The sequence below is a fragment of the Canis lupus genome, chromosome 4, assembly GCF_011100685.1.
Source record: "Canis lupus familiaris isolate Mischka breed German Shepherd chromosome 4, alternate assembly UU_Cfam_GSD_1.0, whole genome shotgun sequence".
In the NCBI taxonomy this organism is placed as follows: Eukaryota; Metazoa; Chordata; class Mammalia; order Carnivora; family Canidae; genus Canis; species Canis lupus.
The window spans coordinates 61,610,841-61,630,332 of NC_049225.1; the positions used below are offsets into that span (position 1 = coordinate 61,610,841).

The following is a 19,492-nucleotide window of genomic DNA, read 5'->3' on the forward strand; positions in this document are numbered from 1 at the left end:
CTTGGTTTCCATGTTGGCCTCCATCCCCAGGCTGTGACTTATTTCCAGCTCCAGTTTCTGGCCAGTAGGAAGGAAGATGGATTTTCTTTTCTTTTCTTTTCTTTTCTTTTCTTTTCTTTTCTTTTCTTTTCTTTTCTTTTCTTTTCTTTTTTCCTTTTCTTTCCTTTTCTTTTCTTTTCTTTTTTTAAGATTTTATTTATTTGACAGAGAGAGAGAGAGCATGAGCAGGAGGAGGGGCAGAGGCAGAGGCAGAGAGAGAATGGGACGCAGAGGCTCCCAATGGGTAGGGAGCCTGATGTGGGGCTCGATCCCAGGACCCTAAGATTATGACCTGAGCTGAAGGCAGACACTGAACTGACTGAGCAACCCAGGTGCCCCGGAAGATAAATTTTCATGTACATTTCCATTATGTGGCTGTTAGGGTTGATAAAATATCCCTTGGGTGGGTATAGAAATGACTACTGCAGAATCACAGATTTTAGAGTTGGAATGGACCTTATGGGTCGTTCGGTCCAGTTGTCCTTGATGTTTTTCTTATCCTAATGTCCCAAGTGGTGGGGGCCCCACTCTGTTCTGCATCAGAAGTCCCCGATGTGGGTGTGATTCTGATGACCACATCTCCTCCTCTCTCCAGGGACACAAGTGAGCCTTGCTCAGCTGGCTTCTACAGTAGCCACTGGAGGATGTTGGTCCCTGCTGCTGTGTGAAGTTGTGGGGGGATGATAACAGATGCCCCACTCTCCATTTTCCCTCAGGACCGTCCCCTCCCCATCATGACAGGTCCTGCGGGGAGTAGGCTCTGAGTGACCTCTGCCTCCCTCATCTATTAGGCGGTACTTTGGCTGAGAGGGAAGGGGGGCACAGAGTCTGACTCCAGGTGTCAGCTGTCAGCTACTGTGGCTCTTGCACACTCCAGTGATCTATTTGTTCTGAAATATCAGGGAAACCGTATTGCTTTTTATAGAACAATAGATTTTATAGAACCATAATAGCAGGAAATCTATTCCTGTTATAGAATGGACATCCAGATACTATTAATAACTGTGTTTTTATTGTGTTTTACATTTTCATTTACTGCATTGGATTGTTTTAAGGATTTAAATGAAATAATGTATATTAAAGTAAATTGCATTATCCCTATTTGGCATGATGCAACGTTGATAGAAAACACGGGCTCAGACAGTTTCAGAGTCATATAACTAACAGGAATCATAAGCCCCAAGACCAAGTGCCAACTCCAACTCCGACCTCAAATCTTGTGCTGGAATCACAGCAGCTTCTCTCCTTTTTGGACATGCCTGTGTTCCAGGGCTGTCTCAATTCTAGAATACCAGTTCTCTGACAATGCAGCCATCATCTTTATTTTGTCTCCTTGATATTATTGATGGATTGATATATACAACCAGGAAAATATGCATAGCAGTTTAATAAACAGCAATGATGGTGTAGAAATTTTGTGTGTTTTTCACTCTCTTGGAGTAGGAAAATATTGCAACCCGGCATCAGTCAACTTTTGTTTTTACTCACACTGATCCCATACCAGTTGGACTTTTTCCACCAGCCTGGCGGACTTTGGCCGGGCTGTTTTGCCTTCCTCGTGGACTTAGTCTTAAAAAGTGGCCCTGACTTGAGACCTGGAAGAATTTGTAGGGTGAGCCAAAATACTTAGAAGAATACTTAACGGGTGGATATTTTAAGGTTAACCAGAGCTTCTGTGCCCTGCCAAACCTGAAAGTCATTTTTTAACTCAAGTTATTTTAAAGTAGGAAGGACTGCAGTTCTAAATGAACTCTTTTTGTGTGTGAACTAGGAAAATAATGTCTACTCAATGTATATTTTCATTTTGTTATTGTGTGTGTATATATATGTATCCATAAATGCACATACACACATATGTGCACACAGATACACACACATTCATTCTACTTCTTCCTGCAAAATTTATTCCCCAGGAAATTTTATAACCAGTTTTTCACCTTGAATGCTACCATCAGATGGGTTTATTTATCTTTAGTTGTGACAAGTTAGAACATATTGTGGCCTTAGGACCTAGTTCTCCTGCATATCCAAATGGTACTTGGCTCTTTTACAAAAAATGTTGAGGAGGGGTTGACCTTGAGAGACAAGCTAGTCTAGAATATAAGCTTACACAGTAGCTGATCAGTGAAGGGTATTCAGAACCGACTGTGTCACTTCAATCCCCTTGGGGTTTGGGCATGCTATAGAGGGAATCACATCTCACTGATGGGCCATCTGTCCTTTGCGGTGGGAATTGAGGGAGACAAGAAAGCAGAAGGAAATCACAGTGTGTTGTTAGAGTTTAGAGCAGAGATTTATAAAACCTTTTAGTTGGCTAGTCTTGCAACACTGATTTGAATACTGTTAAGACTTAGTGGGAGATAAGACCTGTGAGTAAAGATTGTCGATGCTTAAGGAAAAACTTAAAGGCTTACTAATTGGGGAAACAAGAGACTTATCCTCAAGAGTACACTAACCATGCAAAACATATGCTAAGGATCCAGTGAGTGGTATAGACTGGGTGAGCCACACAAGTTCGGGGGGGGGGGGGCATAGTTTCCCATAGACTGCAACAGTCAGCAAGAGCTTGTTGGCCAGGCAGGTCCTGAGCTGTCCTTGCAGAACCAATAGCAATTCAATAATGGTGACAAAGAGGGGTGAGCATACCAGATAGTACAGTATGGCTACAGTGGTAAAGACCAGGGAAGAGGTTTGGCAGCATGTTCAGCAGGTGGAGAGGAAAATCTATTAGATTGGTTGAATGATTCATCACGTTTCCTAGCTCAGTTATCCTTCTAGCCCTGAGCTTAAAGTAGTATGGTATAGACAATGTAGTGTCAACTTTAAAAATACACATTTAGGAGTCAGGAAGACCTACATTTGACCATTAGGCAAATTGTTTAACATCTCTGAGACTTGCCTATCCCTTCTTAGTGAGGAAACAAATCTGCATTTGTTAGGATTATCATGATATCCAAAAGGAATGGCAAGACTGTGCTGTTTCCTAGTGTATCTCTACTCCTCATTAGGACTTGTCACCGACCAACACTTGATAATGTCCATTGAAGAAATGAGCAAGGCCTCCTATGCTAGTGACCCTGAAACTCTTGCTGTCATGGAGGTGGTTGTTTTTCATGAAACAAACATAATAGGATATAAGTATGTTTGAGAAATGCTGTATTTAAAAGAAGAATGAAGTAGATTTCTTTACTCCAGGACTTAGAGTCTTTAACATGCTGATTTGCTTTTCAAATCTCTAAGAGGTGCATATGGAGTGAGGGCTTGCCAAACAGATATGGTTATGAGCCCTTTTATTACCACACTCCTTGTAGGATGGTTATTTTATGGATATACAGTTAGGTGGCACCTTAGAGAAACCCTTCCTAAATTAAGTGCCTGGAGCTTAGTGATGAAACTGTAAATGCTTGGATAAAATGAAGTGGGTTAGGGGGGAAATGATGTTTGGCTTTCTGTGAATTGGCCTAAACGATAAAAGATACTCATCAGGCAGCTACAGCTTGGAGCCAGCTAGTCTTGTTGACTGAGCATGCCCAGATGACTGATGAATAGGAATTAAACCCTAGAAACCCTCCTAGGTTAGATAGCTGGACAAGGGAATGAGGGGTTGATGTACCCTGACTGAGAAAAAAAAGCACCTTTGGCCTGGAACATCTCTGGTCAGTCCTCTCCCCCAAAAGGCTAGGACAAATTAAATGATATTATTCTATTTTTTAAAAAAGATTTTATTTATTTATTCATGAAAGACACACAGAGAGAGAGGGAAGCAGAGACACAGTCAGAGGGAGCAGGCTCTATGCAGGGAGCCCAATGTAGGACTCGATCCCGGGACCCCAGGATCACACCCCGGGCCAAAGGCAGGAGCTAAACTGCTGAGCCACTCAGGGTTCCCTAAATTATATTATTCTAAAGAAAGAGTCCCTCCCATCCCCTACCTGCCAAAGGTAGCCCTGGACAGGGAGGAATAAGTGAGAAGTTAGAGTCCTTTATAAGAAGGAAATAAGAAGGCATAGTGGGGACAAGGTCTAAAAAAAGCTGAAGATAAAGAAGTTTGGATGTCCAAAGAGTGCATACATAAAAACACGATTCACCTGACAGGATGAGGGAGCCCTACGTTGGCAGGTAACAAAGAATGGGTGTTAGTTTTGACTTTATGTAACACTGGCTGAGGGTACAGAATAATTCCCCTTTGCCTCCCCAGGTGACCTTGGATCCTGGGCCCCCAGCTCCAGAAGCTGAAAGAGGGCTGTGACATGTTATTGTATTTTATAATATTCGCAATCTGCAGGGGATTGGGGGAGGGGAAAACACTGATCTTTCACCACAGAGCAGTTGAGAACCACTGCCCTAACCCATATGTCCCCAACCCTCTCTAGCTTTTCGTTGCCACATTTGGTGGCATTAGCACACAGACTCATGTGTTCCTGGTTCTTCCTTCCTTGGCATTTGCGCAACCCCTTCCCTCCCCACAATGTCCTTGTGACCTGCCTATCTGGGGTCCCCTGGAGATGTTTCATGCTTGCTCAAGAGCCACAGTCTCCCCCAGATGCCCACAGATGGGCACTCCATGGAGCACCTGCAGCTACATCAGGTCAGGGTGCGTCCGTCCTCCCAGGGTGGGGCACTGTCCCCTGCTCTTTCAGGGCACACAGCCAGTTCCCCTTCCTGCACTCTGAGCCAAGTCCAGTGCCACACACGCTGGCATTGCCTCTTTTCTCTGGGGATCAGTGGGCCATCCAGGACTGGGCAGGGACTGAGGAACCCATCTTATCTGATTTTCCTCCTTCATCTCCAGCTCCAGGAGCAAATCACATCCTTAAATAGATGCCTTGGGGATCACCAGCCCCTCCCAGCACAATTTCGAGTTAGAGCTAGCCAGTCCCCAAATGTAATCATGTGTCTTCCAGAATTTTCAAGGGTCTATAAGAACATTTTGTTAACTGGCAGCCTTCATATGCTTCATACTTAAGTGCATTTTAATCTTCATTTAGGTTCCACGAAACCCCTTTCATCTGGTGACCTGAGAGCTGTGACCAATGACGCAGACAGCAAAGGAAACAGAACTGTAACTTTTACGGTTATAAGTGCCCCTAGACTGGGGAGGTTGGTGCGAGTAAATTCTGATAACAGCACAGAGGATGTTTCCGTGTTCACACAGAATCTGGTGAGTCCTGACATCCGTGGGCAGGGCTGGGTGGCCCTGCAGGGCGGCCCCTCACTTGTCCTCATCCTGCTAAGCCCAGCTGACGTGCCCCTTTGCCCAGGCAATGACTCATTTCAGCTGTGCTGGTTTTCAAACCAGACACTTTGCAGTGAGCACAGGATGACACAATTGTCAGAAAACTCTAAGCAAATTCGAACTCTGGGTCTAATAAGTGAAAAGGAATCCTTTTATCATGAAGACAGATTTAAAAGGAAACCCACATTATAAGGAAAGAAGGGAAACTGAGTGGGGAAAAATTAAAGAGGGAGACAAACCATGAGAGACTCCTAACTCTGGGAAACAAAGGGTTGCAGAAGAGGAGGAGGGTAAGGGATGGGGTAACTGGGTGAACACTTGATGGGATGAGCACTGAGTGTTATACTATATGTTGGCAAGTTGAATTTAAATAAAAATATTAAAAACAAAAAATTTAAAAAAATAAAAGGAAACCCGAAGCCAAGGTGCAGGAGTAAATCCTGCAGGATATGTCTGGGTACATTTAGATTTAATATGTAAAGTTATATACATTATTTAGCATAGTATAGTTATGTATATATATACATAACTCTGTATGTGTGTGTATTTAATGTGTATCCAGAACCATCTGTTTTAGACTTCACCAACGTTTTACCACCACCACCACCATCCACATATCTTTTTATTTAAATGGATAAGCCTTCAAGGCTTTTGATTTATTTTTTTTTCTTTTGCATCCTAGGAATGTGACTGGCTGGGTTTGTTTGCTTACATGTGATTTCATTTTTCTAAAAAGTCTGTGTTCCCAAATGATCTTTTTGGGATCATATTCAAAAATTCTTAGTTCTAATTCTAATTAATTCTAATTCTTGCTTGCCATTCAGCCTTCTCTTTCCATTCTTAAACAGTGTGTACATGGATTTGATTGATGATTTGGCTGCGGCTTTACATTTTAAGGAATAAAAAACATTCCAAAGTCAAGTTTAGAAGAAATAGCAAGAGTGAACCACATGTCTGCCTTTAACCTTTGAGCCATTTCTCTCCTATGTGATGTAGCAAAGCTGAATTTGGCTTTTGCCTTGCAATTAATTGCCTTTGTCTGTGATGCCTTTAAGGGACCGGATCATGAGGCTAGCAAAAGCTCTGAATGTAGCACTGAAAAGAGGAAGTATGAATTCTCTAGTTTACAGATGCACTCTGGAAGGAAGAAAAAATAAATTAGGATGAAAACTGTTTTCTGTGAGAAGTTTAGTGCGCCCAAGGGCATCAAAACCTGTCCAGAGTCAGTGTGCATTTTGAATAATGACAAGAATATCAGCTCTATAAAGATGCCTTGGCTCTGACCCTAGTTCTTTAAAAAACAAAACAAAACAAACAAAACCCCACTTTTTTTTTAGATGGTGATCATTTCAAGGATTAGTTTCCACTGCAAACATATAATATTTTAGATGAATATGATCTAACTAAGCTTTAGTGAATATGGTAGCCAAGATCTACTAGTTTATGCTGCAGTTACCAACAACTCCCAAACTTCAATGGCTTAAGATAACAAAAGTTGATTTTTCACTTATACTGTATATGGGCTGTGGAGAGGCTATGGGTCTGCTCTATATCTTGCCTTCATTCCAGGACCCAAGGTCAAAGGGCAGCCCCTCTCTTGGGTACTGGCTGTTTTTGCAGCAGAGGAAAAAGAATTGAGGTTAGAACCACATGATGACTCTTAGAGTTTGTGCTCAGATGTGCCATGTATCATTTATGCTCACATCTCATTGACTAAAGAAAGTCACGTGAGCAAGTCTGCTGTCAGTGGAGTGGGGAAGGACACTCATCTCACAGACAGGAGGCCCTGAATAATTGGAACCATGGAACAATCTACCACAGTGAGCTAGCCTGGTAATCTGAACACTCTTTGTAATACATTTTCCTCTGAAAACAAACCACTTCTATAATACCACACAATTATAAACAGGAATTAAGACCCCAAACTAGGGTGCTTGGGTGGCTCAGTTGGTGAAGCATCTGCCTTCAGCTCAGGTCACAATCCCAGAGTCCTGGGATTGAGTCCTGCATCAGGTTCCCTGCTCAGTGGGGAATCTACTCCCCTCCCCTCTCTAATCCTTCCAGTGTTCATACTTGCTTTTTTTTTCCCCCTCTCTCTCTGTCTCAAATAAATAAATAAAATCTTTAAAACCTCAATCTAGTTATAAGGCTCTAGGGCAGGCAATAAAAGTCTTGAGTGATTAAAATCCAATTATCTTAAGATTTTATTTTTCTTCTCATTATTCCTTCCACCTTAAGAACCAGGAGGCAAGTGTCAAGAAAATGTATTAGCAATGGCAGGTATTGGCTGGGCCAAGTGAGGTGTTAGGTTGGAGCTCAGCCTGGAAGAGACCTGCAAAGGGGTGTCTGGGATCAGGATCCTTGGGCCCAACTGTTGTTCTTTCCTGTGGAGATGGGGGGGAGGCTAGTTTAAAAGCACAGGCTGGGCAGTGCCACAAATCAGGTGTGGTGTGGAAGGAGGTCCATCCTTCTCGAATGGACCAGGTTTATGGCTCTTCTCAACACACAAGACCTTTCTCTTCCAAGGCCAACAGCCACCATACCAGCAGCCCAGCCTAGTGCTTTTGTCTCAGAGGACAAAGGCAAGCTTCTTTTATTATCACAAGGCATCAGACTGTATATCAGGCCTTTTATGAAATTACACTCCTGGACGTGACAAGTCCTGTATCTTAAAGCATCATCTAAGATATAGTTAGAGTCTGTAGATATTCAGCTCAGTAGCCCACACTCTCCTCTATGCCTATGGTGTGAGTGTGAAGCCAACACCTCACTTAGGAATCAGGAGCCCTGTTGCTGCTCCTTGATCTCCTGCTGACTGCTGGTGGCTCAGGACAAGTCCCTTGGCCTCTAAAATCAGACCTGGATTAGCTCTGTGAGTTAGAGCAAGTTACATGTCTTTTAAGCCCCAGTTTTCTCATCTGTAAAATGAGGAAAACAGTAGTAATGATAATTGAAGCCATTTTGAACATTCACCATGTCCCAAGTGCTGTCCTAAACTTTCTTCTTTACTACTCATCATCTCACAGGCTGGGAACCTAAAGCACAGGGAAGTTAAGCAACCTGCCCACAGCTACACAGTTCAGGGGCAGCAGAATCTGGATTTGAACCCAGGACCTCCCCTGCCAAGTCATGCTCCTATCTACCAGGCTTTCCTTTCTCCTAGGAGCTTGTGTATGGATTAACATGGATAATGGATGCAAAATGCCTAGCACATTGCTCCCCATGCAGCATGAACTAAATGCTAGCTAAGGCTGCTGGTACTATCTTTTTGTTCTTAGAAATGTGAGAGGTTCCTTTCCTCTCCCAGTAGCCAAAAGACTGGTTTCACAGGAGAAAGCAATTTTTCTGGGACACCAGAATTGGCTGCCATATTTATCCTAATGTGCTACAGTGATTTAATGAATGGAAATGAGGTCATTAGAAGAGAATGACATTTGCCTGCCACCCCATAACCCAATTACTGTTTCCCTTTGGGGAAAAGCCCCTGGTGTTCTGGAACATACTTCCCTTAGTGATGATGAGAGCAGGGGGCTGATGAAACGTCGGGTCCTCATGCCCCGGGTGAAGCATTTCGACCTTGAGCAGAACATAGGCTGGGAGGCAGAATGAGGCCCCAGGGCTAGGGGCGAGGAGGCTCCAAAGATCCCATCCCAGCGGCCAGAGCAAGGAGGACCCACTGAAAAGACTCTTCCCTAGAGCAGCTGCTGTGGTGACCTTTTGCAGGATATATTTTGCAATATGTGTTTGACTAAATGCCTCTGAATAAATGTCATTGAAATACCCTAACTACTCCTCCACTTTAGTAGTCATAAAACACATCAATAATGTGGGGAGAGGAAAGAGTATGCTGAGAAAACTCTGTAAAGCTAGAAACCAAGTGCTAACTCTGACTGTTTCCGTGTGTGTGTGTGTCTCTGAGTATGAAAATAACATGTGCTTCTTGTCAAAATAAAATTAGAAAAGATTAAAGCAGTGCATTTATTTTTTTTTTGTTTTTTTTAGGCAGTGCATTTATATTGGAAAAAAAAACAGGGTATCATCAATAAATTCAGTACAACCGACATTAATCTGAAGACATTCCGATTGTGGTTAGCTTGTGTGTTCAAAAATGCAGTTTTACTTGTGACTTGGGAAGAGAAAGAAACTTATTATTTATTTTCCTAGCTTCCCCATTTCCAGATCCTCTCTCCTTTTTCATATGCAAATGGAATGTAAATCTTTTCCTAAAATCTGCAATTTTATGGCCTCTTGTCTGAATAGAACCCTGGTTGACATTTCATTAGGGCTTGGATTTACTACCCAGCAGCTCCAGAACAATTTGGGACATAAAAGAAGTGGTGGAGGCAGACTTTGGAGGTGATGAAGATAATCAAAACCTTTTCTCCAAAATTACTTAACGAAGACATTTCTTGAGCATGTACTACGTGCTCTGATCAGCCCTCTTCAGTCTGGTTGGTGAAAAGAGATATGACTCAGGCAGGAATCAAGTTCAATTTTAGAAGGAGTTGGAACTATTCAGCCATGTTCATGTAATCAAATGGCTTTGAATGCTTTTTGGCATTCTACACCAGTCTTCCTAAATTCAGATTTTTCTAATTTCAGTTAGACAATGACCTAAGTGTCCAACTGGGAGAATGTTTTAGGCAGTTGATGGTTGAGTTTGCTTTCACACCTTTACCTTAAAAGATGAAATTGTTTCCAGCCCTCTACCACCCTCAGTGGGGAGGCAAAGCCATTGTATCATTTTGCACATAACCCATACCTTTTCTTACTTTTTTTGATGGATAAAGAAAAATGACCATTTAAATCATTGACTCTAGATGGTTATAGCTTGTGAGAGAAACCTAGATACTCCATCATGCTTAATATCATACACTGGCAAAATAATTGTAGGAATGCATTTGTTATGTTATAGCTCAAAATATTTTCTTATCTCAGAATAAATTCACTATTTTTTAAACCATCCCACATCAACCTACCAAGATCGTGAAGTAACGTTCTTGTTTCTCACCATCATATCCCATCTCCCTAAATGGGAAAAGCTAAATCATGAAATTTGTGCTGAAAATCTTATACCCTAAATAAATAAACACATGCAGACACAGAGAAGGTGAATCATCAAATTTTATGAAATGAGAACTTTTTACAATTTTGAGACTTCTCATTCATTTCAAAAGAATGTGTGAACAAAGTATGATTTGAATTCCATAAAGCACTCCAAGTAGAGCACAGGGCTAATTGAGTGATTTCCATTCCAGTGAATGTTTAGATCATTTGGAATCATTAAAAAGCAAAGTGTTCTGGTTTTGAGGTTTCGGATGTCTGGCCTTTTTGCTTTTCCATAAAGCCAGTAACTGCATTTAAGCCACTGTGCCATTGTGGAGGGAAGACCATCCATCTTCGTTAATGTTACTGCAACACAACAAACCCAGCTTTCCAGGACCACACTTAGAAAAGAATACAATGCATTCTACGCTGTGAATTTTGTCCAGTTACCTCTTCTCCTGGAGTCTAAGTTTATTGCTCAAGGTAACCCTGACATTTTAAGAAATTGCAAGCACATTTCCCATAGGATAGAAATTAATTTATTACAACTTAATGGAGAGCAAATGGGATCATTAAACTTGGGCCCTTTCATTTTCTAAGCAGAGAAGGATCAGTGTTTTTGTGAATGATCACATTTGCCCTCCTTGTCCCCCCACTCAATTTCTTAGGGTGTCTTCAGTAGCAAGCTCCGTGGCAACTAGACTCAGTAGTCATTTTGGACATTTCTTACCAGTGTTTCATTTTGGCAATTTTGGTTTTGCAATTGCAGCTCACTGAATTATGTGCATATTTTCCATGTGTAGAAATATTCAGTTGTCACTTACTCACCTAGTCATTGTTCAGACTGGAATTTGGCTCATGGGTCCTGGCCCAAAGGGTTTGAATAACCAGAATGTTTCTTTTTTCTTAGAACTTTTGGCTTTCTTTGAAAAAGCAGGTACAACTAATTCCCATTTCCATGAGAGCGGTTTATCTTTTCTCTTTGTATTAGTATCCTATGGCTGCTGTAATAAATTGCCACAAACTGGTGGCTTAATGCAACAGAAAGTTGGGACTCCATTTTCACTAGGCTGAAGTCTAGGTGTCAGCAGGGTTGTTCTCCCTCTGGAGGCTCTAAGGGGGGATTCCTTCCTTGCCTTTTGAAGCTTCTGGTAGCTGCCAGCATTTCTTAGTATGTGCCTTTATCATTCCAATCTCTGCCTCTATAGTTACTTTCCTTTATCCTCTTTCATTTGTGTCGAATATCCCTCTGCCTCCCTCTGGTAGGGATGTCTGTGATCACACTTAGAGCCCCCTGGATAGCCCAGGGTAATTTCCAATATCAGGATCCTTAATCAGATCTGCCAAGGCTTTGATAAAGAAGGTAATATTCACAGGTTCAAGGGATTTGGATCTGATATTGGGGAAGGGGGCATTTTAGCCGTCTACAAAACAGCAAGATGCCCCGTACTACCTCCTGCTGTTTCCTAATAAATCACCTTTTCTATGATCTCATTTGGTAGTTTTATTAAAGGTTTCCCTGCTTGTAATGGCATAAAGCCCATGAGAATCAATGTTTACTTCTATATAAATGTGAACTTGGACTTTTCTGTCGAGTAGGGCTATAGATGGCTATATTGCTAGGCCCTTTAAAAGCTTTTTGATCTAGCATTTTTATGTGGAGATTGACTCCATCATGGAGGGGCATGGGTAGTATTTGGACCTGGTTTTCAGTTGCCCATTTCTAGGAAGAGATTTCCAAGAAGCACCATTTAGAAACTTAGGCCTTCTAAAATACCTTTTCTATCCATTTCCATTAAGGAGAATCTTTTCTAAGACTTAACCCAGTTTCACTTTATTTAGCATTATACCTGGGTACCCTTTAAGCTATCACTCCCTGGGCTGGCTGGCCCAGACTTCTGACCTCTTCAGGGAACCTTGAACCCTCCAGACCCGGCTGCTTTCTGTACTGATGGTACCAGTCCTGGTAAAAGTAAGAAAGGTCATGTAAAAAGGAGTCATTTATCTGAACTTATCTTTCAGGAGCACAGGACCTTATTGTCTTCCAAATCTTAGTTTATAGGACTTTTTGGTTAACCCACATGGAGCCTTTACCTTTCTGAATTTTTTTGCTTTCTTCAGTCTCCTTTCTCCATGAATAATATCTGCCTAAGATAGAGTTTCTGGCCAGCTCTGGTTCCCTTGCTTCTTCTGGACAATAATTGTCCTGTGTAGAGACTGGGACCTTTAACAAAGTCATCATGTTGTGGAGAATCAAGTGACTGGACTGCTTATCTCCCTGTCTCTCTCTCCCTTTTTCACCCGACTCCAAGATAATTTGATTACTCTCTTCTCCAGTGGGAATTTCAAAGCTGTGATTGACTTTTAAGCCCCACCATGGGAAAGATCAGTGTAAAAAAGACTTATGCTCTGATTTTCTTAGCTGAATTTGACAATTTTATTCTCTTAATGCTCAGTCTTGTCCACGTGTACTTTTGTGGATCTATAGTATCTACACGGTTTTAGGGAAAAAAGTATCAGATTCCATGTCATGGCTGACTCCACCAAGCATGGTGTATCAGAGCTCCCACTTCACCCCTGGGTTCATCCAAGGCACTCATAATGACTCTTTGTAAATTTCAATGTTTAAGAATTTTATCTTGACAAAAAGAGAGAGAGAGAGAAAGAGAGAACTATATCATGCCCACCCCCACAAAAATATCTGAAGAACACTGAGATTTGTGTAAAATCATGCAGTCAAACAATGAGAAACTTTAAAAATGCCTTCAGGGGACACCTGGATGGCTCAGCGGTTGAGCGGTTGAGTGGTTGGCTCAGAGCGTGATCCTGGAGTCCTGGGATCCAGTCTCACATCGGGCTTCCTTCATGGAGCCTGCTTCTCCCTCTGCCTATGTCTCTGCCTCTCTCTGTGTGTCTCTCATGAATAAATAAATAAAATATTTTTTTAAATGCCTTCAGGTTTAAAAAGCTTAGCTTGAAGAAAATGGACATCTGCCAGTCACCTTGGGGCCAGAAAGGAATTACCTTCAGCCTTGATCCAGGTGGAAGCTCCTTTCCCCCTCAATCTACCTTCTTTTTCCTAAGGTCCTATGAGACATTTGTACCTGATATACAATGACAATAGTATAAAAGAAAATATACAATACATTTTCTCTTTAACTTTCCTTTTGTAATAAATACAGCATATAAAATGACCTCTTTCTTTGAATCCTTACAAGCTCTGGCCAATAGTGATTGTGTCCTAGCCAGGCCAGACCACAAAATGGCATTTGTCTTCCCTAGCTATACCTACCAACTGACTTTTTGCATTACTAAACTCCTTGAAGTTGGAGCACATAATCACGTGAAGTTCTTAGTTGCCTAGAATCTCATTGAGCTTTCCATAGTGAAGGAGCAGTGCAGTAGGAAAAACATGAATTCTGGAGTTACATGGGACTAGATTAAAAACTGAGCTCTCCCATTCATTGGCTATGAGTGAATTATTTACATTTTGTGAACCTCAGGTTTGTTTTTTGTTTTTTTTTAATCTGTCAAGTGTATATAATAAGGCCCCTAAAGTAAAATGAGTTACATAAAATGCCTTGCAGAGTGTCTGGCACATATTTAGGGCTCAGCAAAAGGTATTGGTTGTGTTTTTGTTAAATCAATGGGTAAGAAATGTCTTGGATTGCCTTATTCCTACAGCTTCATGATATAAACATACTTTATAATTAAATTTTGTAAAGCACTTTTTAAGTAGCTTATTCATTAAACAAATATTTATTGAAATGTCAAGTATAGGATGGTGAACTAATACTTATTTACAAAGCAACTGGAAGTAAGCTTCTAGAGTATGTGCCAAAATTCCAGCCTAACTACTTCTTGGTTTTATAAGAAAAGATTTATTTTATTAGGCATATTCTGGAAATTTCTAATTGCTTAATATTTTCATGCCATGATCCTTTTAAAAAATAAGTATAGCCTTCCATCTTAACTGGAATCCTCTGATGTCCTAATAAGGAATTGATTAGTGAGGACTTAGATGCTTTCCTAAAAGACTTAGAAATGCCCAGGGTATGCTGTTTTGAACATTAATATGGCAAAAGACTAATTAGGTTAAATGCGTATTTACAAGTGAGATGTTATTCTATATTTTAGTGCAGAAATGGAGGGTCAGGGAGATTAAATGACTGGCATAAAAGCCACAGAACTGGCTTTTTATAAAACACCTTTTCTCAAATTTCACAAGTTGTTTCAATGAATATCCCCTAGAAGAATATCCTAAAGAAAAAAATTCACAGCATAAAACAGCATTTAGTTTTCAGGTGTCATTGGTCTGCTTTCACCTGAAAGCATCCTGCAGTCACACTGACTTTTGTGACATGGCCATTTTTTGAGGAGAACAGGCCAGTCATTTATAGAATGTTCCTCAGCTTGGTTTTATTGGACATTTCATCACAGTCTTATTCAGGTTGTGCATTTTGGCAGGTCTGACATGAGAGATGCTGAGTTCTCCTCCAGCCTCACGTCAGGAAGCACTGATGCTCACTCCACTCTGTCACTGATGATGTTCTCCATTTAGTCAGGTGCTATCTTTCAGGTTTCTCCTTGGCAAACTTACTATTTTCCTTTTCGCAATTAAGTATTTTGTGAGGGAATACTTTGGAACTATTTAACTACTCTGTTTTTCATCACAACTAAAGTAAGCAATCATTTTAGGATTCTTACCTGTGAAATATTTATTACCGGTGTGATGACAAATGGTGATTTTTCTCATTCTGTTTTTCCTTCCACATTTACTAGTTGGAATTCTGCAAAATTTAATTTTCTTTTTAAAAAGATTTTATTTATTTATTTAAGAGAGTGATCGAGAGAGAGCACAAAGCAGGGGAGGGGCAGAGTGAGAGGGAGAAGCAGACTCCCTGCTAAGCAGGAAGCCTAATGTGGCGCTTGATTGATCCCAGGACTCTGAGATCATGACCTGAGCCAAAGGCAGCCGCTTAACTGACTGAGCCACCCAGGCGGCCCCAAATTTTAATATCTAATGACATTCAAAAAGACTCCATCTGTAAAAGAGAAAATATCTGGGCTAATCTAAATCCATGGGAAATAATAACCTCTCCTCTTCTCTCTCCATAATCTCTGAGCCCAGGTATCCAGTAAGTGGCTTATCTATCTATATTTAATACAGTAGAAATATGCAGAGCTGTTGGAAATTGTTCCTAGGGCCACTTTCTATTTGAGGTAACAAAATTCCTAATCCTGTCTGAGATCCTTTTCTTCTGAGGTTTACCTTACACATTTTCCCTTAAAGTCTTGGTCTTGTTCTCCCTTTATCAGCCCTCTCTCACCACGCACACAAACACACACACACACACACACACACACACACACCTTAGAACCTGGTCTTATTTTATTATTTTTTTCAAGTAGGCTCCATGCCCAGTATGGAGCCCCACTTGGGGCTAAAACTCATGACTCTAAGACCTGAGCTGAAATGTAAAAAAAAAAAAAAAAAAAAAAAAGATGCTCAACTGATGGAGCCACCCAAGTGCCCCTAGAACCTGATTCTTAAAGCTCTCTTTCTTTAAACATTAAAGACTCTATTCACCTCAAAGCTCCTTCAGGGCATGGCTGCCAAGTTGACATTCCACAGACACACTCATTCCCTTTTGCTTCTAGCTCAGCACTTTCAATTATGTACTGTTTAGTCTTGAAGCTCAGACACTCAAGATGATTCTAATTTGATTCTCTCACTCTCCAGCATAAAATGAGTCAATAAGGTATTCACAATTTCTCACTTTTGTAATGACTTCAAAAACAGAACTTATAGCAGACCTCTCTTTCAGAAGTCTTCCAAAGTACACAGCTATGATCAGGGCTCCTTTCCAATTAATTTCCTTCAGATTTCTGACTTTCATCTCAACTGTTCTCATCTTTGAGAAGCATTCTTTCCCTGAGACAATTACTATTCATCCTGTAGACATCAGAAGATCCTTAGATTATTCCAATAACTTATATTTTTCAGAGAAGTTAATTTTTACTTAACCCAAAGAAGCAAAGGACAAGAATGGCTGCTTTCAAGAAAATTTTTCCTTTTAATCAGTAGACTATGTTATTTTAATATTAAGAAGCTGGATGTCTCTTGTCTTATAATATTATGCCTCTCTCAAGCAGAATGGGAACCTTTGGAAACCATTCTCCAATCCAAAATCCATGGCACAGTTATTTATTTCTAGGAAGAGGAATACATTTATGATGAATATTTTATTGTAAATCTTCAGCTGAGAATAGAAATAGTATAACTGCTAAATAAAACTGACTTATTTCCCAGAAACTTCTAGAGCATAAAGTTACTAGTCAGTACCAGAAATTATCTTTGGGGAAACCAATTTTTTATGAATGACCTTGCTTCTTTATGAAGAAATGTTGAGAAACGATATTTTCTTCTTCCCATTTAAAATCCCCAAATGACAGCATTTCCTTGCCTTACCCTCGAATAGGAAAGGAACAAAAAACTTGCCAACAGCTTTTGGACACTGTGGAAATAGGAAGCTCATATTTTGTAAAGCTCACTAGACCAGAAGCTTTTCTAGAACTCTGATTCTAGGCTTATCCATTGTACCAGTATTGAGCCAGAGTGATACATCACCAAACTTTTGTTAGTTAATACAATATTTCCAAATACTGACTGATGAAATAGACTCAACTGCTCTGTAAATTATATGATAATTTATTCTAGGCATTTTTGACATGGACACAGATACCTTGAAGAAACCTACCTGTAAGTTCAGATACTATAATAGAAGGCAGGTCAGAAAAAGATGTGACCTACAGGAATGAAAAGATTAGATATTTTTTTCTCTAGCCTTCCCTTCTGTGGTTCGAGATTGAGAACTTTCAATCACAGTTGTTAGAGAAAGGACTACTCATATGGTATCTGGACAAAAAAATACTGGGTGAAGCCCATCTCCATCAGTTGAGCTAGAAAAGACATTCATTGGCAAGAGACATCAGGGACTTAGATTAAATCTTGAAAAATGCCCTAAGCAAGATGGGGAAATTTGAACATCAGTGAGAATAACAACTGCAATGGAATGAAATACATCATATGCTAAAACTCATAAGATTATAATGATCCCAAAACAAACAAAACAAAAACCAATGGGTATATTTTGATCATGGAACCAGGGGACTCATTTTTCCAAAAATTAGTATAAAGAGAAAGAATCAAGTACTTATCCTGTCTTTTCTGCATACACTGTACTTCAGTTTAGCCAAATAGCTGATGAGGGAAAATTCTTCTTTGTAGAAGGATTCCAGAAAAGAATGAAGAAGGAATGATTAAAAATATCAATGCCTTGCCACTGCAAAAAATAAGGAACTTAAGCAGTCATCTCAATGACTCTGTAAAACTATCAGATGATAAGGGTGATGGGGAACTTAAAAATAGATGGATCAATGTGGCAGAATTCGAATTCACCTATTAATCCTAACATTTTCAAAAAAGGAGCAGCCTTGCAATGAGATGCAGAGGAAATATATAATATAACCTGAAAAACATTTTTAACAAAAACCTAAATCTGATTCTTATTACATTTCTAAATTTAACTCCTGGTGTATTGGAAATATAGAGGACAGAGGAACATGTTAAACAATACCATTGGGATTGAAGCAGCAAAATCTAGAATATAGGAAGCTCTATAAGACAAATGACCCAATATCTTCAATAAATAAATCACAAGAAAAAAATCAGAGAAAGGGAACCTACAGACTAAGAGACACCTATGAGAAGCATCAAACAAATGTGACATGGGGACTTCTAAAGATCCTGACTCAAACAAAGCAACTATGTCAAAAACAAACAAACAAACAAACAAAAAACCCTCACATATACTAGGTCATCAGAGATACTTAAACACTAATTGGATATTTGATGATATTAAGTAATTATTGATAATATTTATATGTGATAATGATATTGTGATTATATTTTTAAAAGAGCCATCTTTGGAGCATCTAGGTGGCTCAGTGGTTGAGCATCAGTTTAGGTCATAATCCCAGGGTCCTGGTATAGAGTCCCACATCAGGCTCCCCACAGGGGACCTGCTCCTCCTTCTATTTATTTATTTATTTTGTCTCCCTCTGTTTATGTCTCCACCTCTCTCTCTGTGTCTCTCATAAATAAATAAAGTCTTTTTTTAAAAAGAGCCATCTTTGTCAGTATTTACTATAACATTTACAGATAAAATGGTGTTTGGTTGGCTTTAAAATAAGCTGTTGAGCAGAATGTGGGTAGGAGTATTATATGAAATAGGATTGGTTATAAGTTGATAGTTTTTAAAATTATCAGACAGGCAAATGAAGGTTCATTATATACTTTCTAAAATATACGTACCATAGCCTTCATCATCTCAAAATCAATGTGCTTTTCTTTCTCTGATAAATAAACTATTTTTGCAATAGAACACTGAAGTTTGACAAACTTAAGTTACCACATTGTTAGTGTTCTTGTGTTTGCATAGATATGTGCACAATTTGGGCATGAGAATAAACCCTGAAAAGACTTGTATCTTCTTCAGTTAGGATACATGTTGTCCTCATATTATCCCTGAAGCCAGGGGCTGATTTTTCTTCCTGTCTATACAGGTCAGTGAACAGGTCATATTATACCAACATGTGGACCGTGAAAACACTGGCTGGACTGCAGAAGACTCTTTCACGTTTACGACATCCTCTCCACCAGCAGCTCTAAGTCCTGAGGAGTTTCATATTACTATTTCATATGAAGTTACAGAACCAGGTCGGCAGAGTCGTCTGCTTGCAAATACAGGTAAAGCCACCAAAAGACATGGGTCAGTGGCTTATCTATAATTATTAAAGTAGGGACAATTTGGAAGTAAGTATTCCTTGATTAATTGGAAATGCCACGATATCATAACAATGCCACGATATCAACCTTTGAAATAAAACTTATTTGGTTATAAAATTTATTTCTTTACATGTGCTCTTTCTCTGGGCCTCTTCGCTTTCCTCTCATAAGCTTTAATAGTAGTAATTGGGGGAAAGATGAAAAATTAGCTCTAAAGAATTTCACTTGGAGACTTTACCATGCCTATGACTGAAAACCACCTATAGAAAATGAAAATAACAAATAAGTCAAGTTCCTTCATGAAAAGGGATATTGAAAGC

General features: G+C 40.0%; 1 protein-coding gene across 2 annotated transcripts in view; it reads left to right on the forward strand.

Annotated features, from left to right (window-relative positions):
* Positions 1 to 19,492, forward strand: part of CSPG4B (chondroitin sulfate proteoglycan family member 4B) — a 67,989-nt gene that overhangs the window by 35,232 nt on the left and 13,265 nt on the right. For both annotated transcript variants that reach the window (XM_038535107.1, XM_038535108.1), the window contains 2 exons: positions 5,028 to 5,200; positions 18,950 to 19,133. In XM_038535107.1, coding sequence (XP_038391035.1) covers positions 5,028 to 5,200; positions 18,950 to 19,133 — 357 coding nt within the window. The remainder of the gene's footprint in view (positions 1 to 5,027; positions 5,201 to 18,949; positions 19,134 to 19,492) is intronic.